This window comes from Diabrotica virgifera, chromosome 1 (genome assembly GCF_917563875.1).
Source record: "Diabrotica virgifera virgifera chromosome 1, PGI_DIABVI_V3a".
Lineage (NCBI taxonomy): Eukaryota > Metazoa > Arthropoda > Insecta > Coleoptera > Chrysomelidae > Diabrotica > Diabrotica virgifera.
Genome location: NC_065443.1, coordinates 16,314,863 through 16,327,438, shown reverse-complemented (window position 1 = coordinate 16,327,438; position 12,576 = coordinate 16,314,863). Strand labels below are relative to the sequence as shown.

Below are 12,576 nucleotides of genomic sequence, written 5' to 3'. Positions count from 1 at the left end.
AAATATTTTACTAATAAATCACAGAACACCAACTAAATTTTAGCAAATTCGGTCAAAACAGTCATGAAGTTAGTAATTTCACGATTAAAAGGAAAGGTCGTTTTTGAATGGGATGGGTATCCAGCTATATCCAGTCACATGGGTGGGTGATATGGGAAAATAAAGGGTCAAAGGTTTCCTTTGAAAACAATATTATTATTTAAACAAATAAAACGTCCACATATTGTAAGCTAAAAAGAGATAGATATTTAGAAGAAATAATTTTTAAAAGCTTATTACGCGTTAGGTGGAGAAGTACAAATGAACCAGTGGTATTTATTGAACAGAACTTCTAGATTCTGATTCGGATTTTATTTTTAGAATAGCTAAAAATGGATTTTTGTTGTTTACCTTAATTTTCTCTAGTTCATATTTCTTTTTTTAACATCTTTGTGTCATCGAAATGAAGATTGATTGGTCAAAGAACTCTCATTTATTTCATAATAATGGCAACTTGGATAGGAAAAGTGGAAAATCAAGTTAAACTTGAACAATTTGATAATATTGTACTTACACATGACTTACAGCTCGAGGACTGTCTTTCCGAAAGTTTAGATTTTAAATTCAATAATGTCTACTCAGATTCAGATATTTCTGATGTGCCCACAGACAAGGAAAATGATAACCATGAAAATGGGTAAGTCAAAAACATATTTTTAGATAGTTCATTATTTTCTAACTATCAATATTATCCTCACAAGAACTTTTTGAGTCAGTGTAAAAAATAAGCCTCTATGATGGTTTTAAAGATATCTACTTTTGTGCCAGCCTTGTTCAACTTTCTAGCCTCTGGTTTTTGTTTATTCAAATATTAATCTTTTCAGTTTGTTCAATGTCTCACTTTATCTTATCCTGAATTTAAAATGTCTGATGCTTTGTCTTGAGTATGTCATATAACAAATATTTTGCTTTCTTTATGTTCTTTGTAACAGCTACAGTCGGAAAAATGAAAGAATACCCATGAACGAACATATAAAACATGCTGTATTTTCTTGTCACTGTGTCACAAAGAATATTGCCCAGCGCAAGTACATGTAATAATAATTATTGGCTGTTGTTAATAATTATTACATGTACTTGCGCTGGCCAATTTTTTGTGTGAAACGGTGACAGAAAAATATAGCGTGTTTTATATGTTCGTTAATGGCTATTCTTTTATTTTTCCTACTGTATTTAACAATTGTGTTCATATGAAATTTCTTGACTTGGTTGTAACTGTCATTCCTCATTTGCTTAAGACAATTCAATCTTCCGTCTCAAATTCATTCATTGTGTTAACTGTTTTGCAGATGTTAACAGGCCACACATCGGTGGCTTAGTGTGAAAACCTAAGTTTTAGGTTTTAGTTTGAAAACCTTGTATCTCACGATTTACAACTGTTAGAAAAATCCAAATACACTAGACTTTTTTCTACAGCCGAAAAAAGAAACCACAATATATCAGTTGCTCTCCTGATTTAGTGTGAATACCATGTATATTTATAACCAAGAATTTGGTACTAATTTGGAGTGTTTGTTTGAGAGATTCGACTTGCAGCAATGTTTTTTGTGTAGTCCGGCATATAGAAACATTTTATGAACCTTAAATCAAAAGATTTGTATTGTATCGACCTAGTATTTGGAGGTGTGCAATAAGCTATGAAAAATGAAAACCTCATAAATAATAATAAACACAACCTCATTTGAGATGAAAAACACGTATATCAAGTTATACGAGGTTATCATAGTTACTTGGGCAAAGGCTCTATATACTGCAAGGATATTTACGTGTTTTTCATAGTTAATATTTGTATTTCCAATTTAATAGCAACATTTAACACTTTTAGCTCTGGGCCAATATCAGATATTTGTCTCAATGTGCTTGAATTAAAAATACGTAACGTAATATTTGTTTTAAGGTTACATTATACAGAAAATCAGTTTTTTGCCTCTCCTGTAAAATTGTAATTTAATGAGATACGAGACTTTCACACTAAGCCATCGACATATTATATCCTTCCTACCAGACTAAGAACTTTAACCTTTTGATTGCTGACGAAATATGCCCAACTTGATCTGGGTGTTAACTTAATTTTTCACTGTAAATGAAAGTTGTGCATACACTGACAGTAGTAACTGTATGACGTTTTAAGGCATCATCAGCATTCAAAGGGTTAATAAGGTGTGGACCCGTTTTTTGAAATTGGTAATTATGTATATGTTTATTATTTTTCAAAAACTTAGCCATTTATGACACAAACTTTTCCTTAGCATGTTCGATGCATGTATATTTTTTTAAGTACTTCCAGAACCTGAAATATTTTTTGTAATATAATGTAAGCACACACATGTCACTCATAGGTGACATCTGCACTAAAAGGGAAACTGAATGTCGCTGATGAGTGACATGCTCAGCGAACGTGTTAATCTAGATCTCCATATCTCTTCTCACACTTTTTTGGTTCTTGCAGTGTAATTACATGGTTTGGATGTAATTTAAAGCCCTTTTGTATGTTGATAACATTGATTTCCTTCACATTTATACACTGTATTAAAGAGACAAGAACTTCTGCTGTACTCTTGTCACATTTCTGGTAATGTTGTCTTCTTTTCTTGTTGAAATTGTGTTTGATTTAGATTTCTGGATATTATAAATGATTATATTGTTTTCAAATAATTTATGTTGTTCAACTTCCTGAATGTCAAGATTCCTGAGTGTCAAGATCTGTGGCTATGTTACTTCTAGGCATTTCCTTGGCATTTCAAGTGAGCTCAGTTTATCAATCAGTTATACCACCTTCTGTTCAAGAGAACTGATATGATTTCTCATCATCATCATTATCATAGGGAATTTGCACATTTTTTTTTATTAGATAATAATGTTCAGTTTTGTTTAAAAATGAGATTTCCAAAATTTCACGCTTCAAAAACTCGTAATAACTTAGAAATACATATTTAAAGTCATCTGTGGTATAAAATAGTTCAAACGGCCCGTGACGTCATATAGTTTTGCATTAGTTTTTATTATGGTTATATTAAATACTGAACTACTGAATAGTTCTGCTTCCCTTTCCTTAACAAATATTTTTCTATCAAACAAACACTAAACATATCAAAATAGCATGTACCAAAAACATATAGTCACTGCGCAAGCTAAATAATGACGTCACTGGCTTGATGAAGTTTAATTTGCGTCTACCTAACTTTTTTATTTGGGTACACGTTAGCGTATACCTAGACACAACCTTATATTTAGGTATATTCTTCTTCTCCTTCTTTAGTTTATTGGCCTTCACCTACTTGGGTATTTGGCAAGCTCATCGTCGTGGAATAAGTCAAAAATATTTATATTCTAATGACATTTATCGTATGTCATTGTAATAATATATATCAGTTTGTTAAAATTGTAGTTTTATACTGTTTTTGAAGGAAAGGAACGAAGGTTTACTATTGAAAATAAAATCATTTTGTAAAAGTACAAATTTTCTATGAATAGTTCAAACGATCAAAAACACTTGTAACGTCACATAAATGTATTTTCTACTGACGTTTATAACGTCTAATTTAAAATTCTGTTTACTTTATTGGAAAAATGTAAATGTAAAACCGAGTGACGTCACGACGCGTTTTTTGGGCCACCTGTTTTAATTTGAATTTTTAATCGTCTTTAGGGGCCAAACGAAAGGCAAACAAAACTTTTTTATCTTTGATACATGTTTTAAATTATGTTCTGTTGTAATTTATAACATTTTTTTCGAATTTAAAAATTTATGCAAGTTCCCTATTGACACTACAACCCATAGTGTGTCTTGGCCTGTTCCAGAATCAGCTTACATTCCTTCTTATCCTTGGCCTTGGTTTTCCAATTTCATACTCTTAATACTCGTAAGTCGTCTTCTTGAAAATGCACTAGGAATTGACGGGAGTGAGTCTTCTCTGTGAGCAGGTCAAGATCCATAGAGGACTGTTGAGCCAATTAAGTCATTTCCAAAGAGTCTAATGTTGTAACTTAGAGGTATCAAAGCAGATATTTGTTTTCAATATTGCAGAAGATTCAAACCATCGTTTAAACTAATAAAATATCGACTCTTTTTAGAATTCTACATTTCGATGTGCTTTTAATATTTATTATAGGATATTCTTAAATTGCTTTTCCATTTTTAAAGCCTTATAAAAACAATAAGATATGTTAATGACCTATGTCATATTGTCAACTTAATTCCAATAGATCTAATCTGATTCAGTCAGTCAGTAAGTGTCTTTGATAGATATGATTTTAATGACTTTGGTTGTTTTGGACAATAAGGTACAAAATGTGGCATATTGTTATGTATTTTTATTTTTATGTTTGAATTTACATTTTTTCTAAGCATAAGATGTCAGGACTATGATATGATTCAATATTTTATGTGAGGGGTGTATCAAAAATGATTTAAAATAGTCTTCTTCATCATATATTAAGCATTAAATTGTTTTATACAGGATCAAACCACAACTGATTGTAATGAGAATTAAATTTTACATTGGCAGTAAATCTTGTTCGTATATTACCAGTTTTTGTTGATTCCAGTTGTATGTACATAACTTACATTTTATTGTTAAAACTTACAAATTAGGAAATCCTTAAATATTTCAAAAATTAAAGGAGATAGGTATACGAAAACCCAATATAATTTGAAAGGTAAGTAAAGGACCCCGCAGAAACCTTATGGGAAATGGCTCTCTGTCAAATGCTCTGAAACTTTGGGTTCTGGTAGTCCTTGATGTGTAGAACAAAAGACTCACTGGGCCCCTCGCTCCAAAAAATCATGGTTTTAAGATATAAGCCTCTGAAGTTATAGGTACAGTGAGGACGTTTGAGTTGGAATAAATTAATTTCCTCGAGAATGGGCGACTCTGGAGATAAATTACAAATCAGGTCGATTTTTATTTTTAAATTATAATTTTTTGGTATATATATCATACTAGTGACGTCATCCATCTGGGCGTGATGACGCAATCGATGATTATTTTTAAATAAGAATAGGGGTCGTGTGATAGCTTATTTGAAAGGTTATTAAATTCTCTATTCAATAATATAAACATTAACAATATTATTTATACAGGGTGCCCAAAAATTTTTTTTGAATTAAATTAATTGAGACAAAAAGAAGAATGTGTATAATTTATTTAACTCGAAATACATTTTACTGTTGTCCGAAACAAGGAAAAAATGTTTATTTGATAAATAAATATTGTTTTTCGCTTAAATTCAATATTAAAGCTGCCACCCACCTGCCTCTTAGCAGTTTGAACATTTAATTTAAGCGAAAGGGGTCGTGTGATAGCTCATTTGAAAGTTTATTTAATTCTCTATTCACTAATATAAACATTAACATAATTATTTATACAGGGTGCCCAAAATTTTTTTCGAATTCAATTAATTGAGGCAAAAAGAAAAATGTATATAATTTATTGAATTCGAAATACATTTTACTGCTGTTAGAAAACAGAAAAAATGGTAATTTAAAAAATAAACATTGTTTTTCGCTTAAATTAAATGTATAAACTGCTAAGAGGCAGGTGGGTGGAAGCTTTAATATTGACTTTAAGCGAAAAACAATATTTTTTATCAAATTAACATTTTTTCCTGTTTTCGGACAACAGTAAAATGTATTTCGCATTAAATAAATTATATACATTCTTCTTTTTGTCTCAATTAATTTAATTCAAAAAAAAATTTGGGCACCCTGTATAAATAATTATGTTAAGGTTTATATTAGTGAATAGAGAATTAAATAACCTTTCAAATGAGCTATCACACGACCACTATTCTTATTTAAAAAAATCATCGATTGCGCCATCACGCCCAGATTGATGACGTCACTAGGATGATATATATATGCAAAAAATTATAATTTAAAAATAAAAATCGACTTGATTTGTAATTTATCCCAGAGTCGCCCATTCTCGATAAAATGAATTTATTCCAACTCAAATGTCCTCACTGTAACTATAACTTCAGAGGCTTATATCTTAAAACCATGAGTTTTTGGAGCTATGCGCCCATTGAGTCTTTTGTTTTACACGTCAGAGACTACCAGAACCCAAAGTTTCAGAGCATTTAACAGAGAGCCCATAAGGTTTCCCATAAGGTTTCTGCGGGGTCCTTTGCCAAAAGACAGGCTAATAAAATACAGGATATTTCTGTAATTTTTTTTTTATAATAAATATCTATTTAACCCGCCATTACACGCGCTATGAGGGAATCCCTCACCATATTTGTTTATAACCAATGAAATTGTGTAAACTAATACGATAACCTTAAGCACCCAGGAATGCCTTTAGCATGGTTCATGAGAGGGTATGAAAAAGTTATAGAATATTTCTGGCGGTCAGTGTGCTGTGTGATAGTTGAAAGAAGAGACATCCCTCTTCAAGTGAGGGAATTCCTCACTGCGCGTGCAATCACGGTGAAATCACGTTTCTGTTATCTCAAAGAAACTTTTAGGTTTTTATTTAATATTTAGGTAGGTTTAATTAAAATATTATTGTTTGGATTAGGTTAGGAACAGTGGCACACCGAGTGGGGGGTTTAGGGGTTAAAAGCCCACCCAGAGCATATAGAAATATATAAAAAAGAAAGTAGGAAAATGTAACTCGTCTTTCACAAATAATACAAAAAACTTTCGGTGCCCAAGCTAAACCCCCCTCCCCCCAGAGGAAAATTCTAGGTGCGCCACTGGTTAAGAACCCATTTTTAAATTTACCTATTCTAATTGGGAAATAAGCCACAATTTAACTTGAAAAATTGATTTTATTGACGTTTCGAAATCCACCTCGGACGTCGTTATCAAAATACAAAATATTAATAGTTAATTACATAAATACCACAAAGAAATAGCTTCAGAACAGTTGTTAATTTTAATTTGTATTTTTAGTAAAATTAATTCGCGTAAAGAACGTTAATTTCTTCAGTGGCTTGCTGAAATTGAAAATTAAGAAAACTTGCTTTTGATCTATGTATATTATTTTTACTTTTGTTTTGTTAAATTAATAAAAAAAGTTGGTATACGAGACTTTCTATAATATGTGAGTACAAACCATTTTATATTTATACATGTTGACATTCATTCTTCTTCGAAATAAGTCGAACTTATGTAGGTGAGGGCGACGCTCATACGCGTGCAACCACGTCCGAATAGAAGACGCGTGTAACGGCGGGTTAAATAAGACAAATCATCATCATCATAACTGGCTCGACAATCCGTTGTGGATCGTGGCCTGCTCACAAAGAAGTCGCCACTCCTGTCGATTCCTGGCAACATCCCTCCGTCTTCTGACCCTTAGAATCTTTCAAGTCTTCTTCCACGTCATCAATCCATCTTCTTTCTGGTCATTCTCTACTTCTTGTGTCCTTGTGCCCTCTAGTCTTGAAAATGTTAATTTCAAATAAGACAAATAGTCTGTTTAAATAAGCCAAAAATAGATCATTTTGTTTAAGACAAAATTATTTTAGTCGTAAGGTCAAAGAACAAATTTGTCCCGCAATCTTAGATTCGTAGATATTTAATTTTTTCTACAACCTTACATTTTTAGAAAAATCGAAATAAATCAAAACAACCTGTGTTGTAGATATAGAGAACCCTACCGAATTATAAGTATAGCTTATTTTTTAAGGACAATTTAAAAGTCTCATAAAATATAGGGTGTTACATAATAATGATAACTTTGATAAACCACTCTTTTTTGGAACCACCTTTATAATTCACATTAATTTTAAATTGTAGTATTAAGGCTGTATGACACTATGCATTTTCTTGTATCATTTCTGAGAACTGGGCCAATTTCTGCGCAAAGAGCAAAAACGTAAAACCTGCTGGTAAAACATCTAAATGTCATAATGGCAGCTGAAAATGGGATCATATGATTTATGTCTTGATGAATTTATTTGTGTTTTTGTAGGTATTATTTATAAATCTTTTATTGATACTTAATATATGGACTACTGTTCTACTAATACACATAGTTTCAAAAGTTATGCATCACCCCTCGCATTCACGATGTTTACGCTTTTATAAATCCGTATCTTTATCACATCTTTAATGGGCCTTTTTTATAAAAAATATACCTTTTTTGGTTTTTTATTTTATTTGATTACCCATTTAATTGACTTGGTTTTGCCAAGGTGTAAACATTTGAAAAAATTATTCTGGTGAAATTTTTGAAAACGTGATTAAAAATGAATCGTACTTTAATTTCTGAGTTGGACCGTACAAGAATTATCGATTTAGTTGAAGAAGGCCATTCACAGCGGTTCGTGACGGAAAGAGTGGGTGTTTCTCAGAGTGATTACTCACGGATATGGAATAGGTTCCGGGAGACAAACTCGATACGGAATAGGGTAAGACCCCATTTTAACAGTCCCCGTTTCAGCGGTTCTCGATTCCACCGACCCGTTTCAGCGGCGTTTCGTTCTGCAGCATGCCGTTTGAGAGGCATCGTTCAGGAAAATGAGTAAAAACAGGACCCTCTTGGGGACAGTAGTTTTAACAATAAAAAATGAACATATAAAATTATTTTTTCTTTTTTTATATGCATTTTTTCATCAGCTTTTCATTGAGCCTACATACAAGCACGGAACATAAAAAATATCTAAGTTATTCTAATTGTTTATAAGCTAAAAAGTCAGGTCTTTTTCAAACAGTTTTTTTAATAACAATTTCAAATAACAATTTCAAAAGTCTCAAATAATCGACTGCGATCTGCTAAATATCTCACAGAGTCACTGTAGGGCAAGAACAGTTGTATAAACAATTGCTATCTGGGATAAACAAATTGAATAACTTATAAACTATTTGGTCGATCTGGTTGAAATTTAGCACACTTAAATAACTCATTAATTGACATAATTTAAAGTCATTAAATTTTACGTCATTGTGCAAAAAATAAAGTTATTAATATTTATAATTTACTGCAAAAATGAGGGTTTTTTGCAATTATCTCGGTCAATTGTTTATATATTACAATATGCTTACCACCAAATTAAAGAACTTTTTAAGATCTACATTTATTTGAAACATTTTTCTCTAAAATGTACAAGAAACGTTTTATAGTCAAAAAACTGCTTTTTTCATTATTTGCAATTGTTTAAAAAAAAAGCAAAAACAGCTGTACGTCTTCACGGAATTATCATCAGTTATCCCTCATCTAACGTTTAAAACTTTGAAAACCCTGTAGAACATTTTTACCTGAAATCGATGATTTTTTCCCTATTAACTGGGGTATATACCAGATACTTAGATATTACCTGTATATTTTCAAACAAGAATAGGTTCAAATAATATCCTACAATAAAACTAATTACTTATCATTGTCATATTATTATTTTCTTATTGAGACCGCTCTATTGGGGACCGCGTTTATGGGGACCGCTGAATCGGGCACCGCTGAATCGGGGTACCGCTGAAACGGGGACCGCTGTATTGAGACCGCTCAATCGGGGACCGCGCTTATGGGGACCGCTGAATAGGGGTGAAACCACGGAATAGAGCTCGGTCTGGTAGACCCCGAATTACCAATGATTGACAGAATAGATATATCAGAATTTCCATCTGTAGAAATTCTTCTATGTCTGTACCAGCCCTCCAAAGAGAATTCAGGCATGCTACAGGAGTCAGAGTATCGTTGGCTACAATAAGAAGAAGAATTTTAGACTCAGGTATGAGGAGTCGTCTACCAATAAGAGTTCCTCAGCTACAACCTAGACATGTTTTGGACCGCCTCCAGTGGGCTCAAGAACAGATACAGCTCCCCCAACAGTTTTGGAATTTTGCGCTTTTTTTTTATACGAGACCAGAATCTGTTTAAATAGTGATAACCGGCGAATTCGTGTGTGGCTAGTTGTGCAGCTCTTGTTGGCTCTCGCCACACACGATTTCGCCGGTTATCACTATTTAAACAGATTCTGGTCTCGTCTGAAAAAAAAGCGCAAAATTCCAAAACAGTTGGGGGGGGGGGAGGGGGGGGGCTCATGTTCTTGAGCCCACTGGAGGCGGTCCAAAACATGTCTAGGTTGTAGCTGAGGAACTCTTATTGGTCGACGACTCCTCAAACCTGAGTCTAAAATTCTTCTTATTGTAGATAACGATACTCTGACACCTGTAGCATGCCTGAATTCTCTTTGGAGGGCTGGTACAGACATCGAAGAATTTCTAAGGATGGAAATTCTGATATATCTATTCTGTCGATCATTGGTAACTCGGGGTCTACCAGACCGGGCTCTATTCCGTATCGAGTTTGTCTCCAGGAACCTATTTCATATCCGTGAGACATCACTCTTAGAAACACCCACTCTTTCCTCCACGAACCGCTGTGAATGGCCATCTTCAACTAAATCGATAATTCTTATACGGTCCAACTCAGAAATTAAAGTACGATTAATTTTTAATCACCGTTTACAAAAAGTTCACCAGAATAAATTTTTCAAATGTTTACAACTGGGCAAAACCAGGTCAATTAAATGGGTAATCCAATAAAATAAAAACTAAAAATGGTATATTTTTTATAAAAAAGGCCCATTAAATATGTGATAAAGATACGGATTTATAAAAGCGTAAACATCATGAACACGAGGGGTGATGCATAACTTTTGAAACTATGTGTAACCATAGGTATATTTAGCTCCTAGTAAAGTTCAACATATAACTTTGGCTCTCATTGCATAATTTTTTAATAGAGGAAAATACAATAGTTCCTAATTTGGATCAAACTGAAGATAATTCTAATGCAAATATTTTAGCACAAATATCAAAACAAAATAAAAACACAAATAATCAACCTCAAACAGTCAACGTAAAAATTCTGGTTAAAAATTAAAATGTTAAATTTATAAGTTTTTAAAAGTTTATAAATTTTATAAAGTCCTTAAAATCAGCTGTAGACCCAGTACTACCATACCAATGTAACGTGACACAGGGTGGCAAACAAAATTTCGACCAATCACGTGCCGAATCAGTGAACCAAAAAAGTACGTAAATATAATGAAAAAAACATTGATTCAAAAACGGGGAGCATTAATTTTCGTCCAAAGATCAGTATCATTGATCCAATGTAAGTAACTAATGCCCAAAAACATTAATTTTTATGAATTAGTACGTTCATTCAATGTACTTTCTAGTTAAGAATCAATGTATCGGTACATTGAATCAATGTATCGGTACACTGAATCAATGGATCGGTACATTGAATCAATGTATCGGTACATTAATTCTTAACTCTAAAGTACATTGAATGAACGTACTAATTCATAAAGATTAATGTTTTTGAGCATAAGTTAATGTATCTACTTACATTGGATCAACGATACTGATCATTGGACGAAAATTAATGCTCCCCGTTTTTGAATCGATGTTTTTTTTTATTTATTTATTTTCAACGGGACACTGCCCAATAAGATTACAAGTTTATAAGTCCAATATACATAATACATGTGTCAATAATAATAAAACTACAATAAAATAGTAATAATAAAACAATAATATTTTTTTCATTATATTTACGTACTTTTTTGGTTCAGTGAATATCATCTTCGTGTATATTTGTATATATCATACAAATAAATAATAAGTAAACAAAATGACGACTTAATATCTATAAATATTACAAATATAGGTGGAAGCAACGATTTTTTGCCGATTCTCAAACTAATGTTAAGTAATATCTATAAGTTTAAAGAAAAAAAAACATATATAGTGTAGGCTTTTATCTTCTGTTTGTCTAGGGTTGATTATTTGGCCACAGGTCGATTTTAGGATATAACAAATACTTTATTGCAGAACTCGTAATTACAAGGATAATGTAACAACTAATGTGAACGGTAATTAACACTGAACATCTAAAACGGCTTTATATAAAAAATATGCTATCTTATTTCGTCGTTCGTCTTTATTCGGATGAAAAAGGCCGTCTGCCCCCTATCATCAGCGTCTTAATGTCAACTCGACTTTTCTCTGACTTTTTGACTACTGTCACTTGGCCATGATATGCTGAACCTATAGATCTATCGCGTTTTTTTATTATTAGGCAAATGCCACTTAACTGGCTTTCGGCTCGCGTTTATGATAAAATAAAATAACTTAAACGAATGTAATCCTACACTCGGCCATCCTATTCAGAATCCGACTCGGATTCGTCACTTTCATTGTCGACCCACGGTATCTTGAGTTCTCTGATTCGAATGTCTTCTTTATTTTTCATTTTTACGCCAACCAATACTTCGAAAGGTGTAGTACTTATACTTCGTTGATAAGTAGAGTTCAACGCACTTTGTACCCTGTCAACATTCTTATACCATTTCGTAGGTTCTTCTAAATTCAATTTCGTAAGAACAGGGATAATTGTTCTATTCACTCGTTCAACCTGACCGTTTCCTCGTGGCACTCCAGTTGTGACTAGAACATGTTGAATGTTTTCTTCTTGGCAATATCTTTCAAATTCCTCTGATCGAAATGCTGTACCTAGGTCGGTTATCATTCGAGAAGGGTTTCCAAATATTCTTCGTTGCTTTTCAAGACAAGTT

At 32.5% G+C, this 12,576-nt stretch overlaps 1 protein-coding gene across 1 annotated transcript in view; it reads left to right on the top strand.

Annotated features, from left to right (window-relative positions):
* The first annotated feature begins 48 nt into the window (after positions 1-48).
* LOC114331528 (zinc finger protein 236-like) overlaps positions 49-12,576 on the top strand; it is a 60,808-nt gene continuing 48,280 nt past the window's right edge. Inside the window, exon 1 of the mRNA XM_028281482.2 lies at positions 49-676. Coding sequence (XP_028137283.2) covers positions 486-676 — 191 coding nt within the window. The 5' untranslated portion in view covers positions 49-485. The remainder of the gene's footprint in view (positions 677-12,576) is intronic.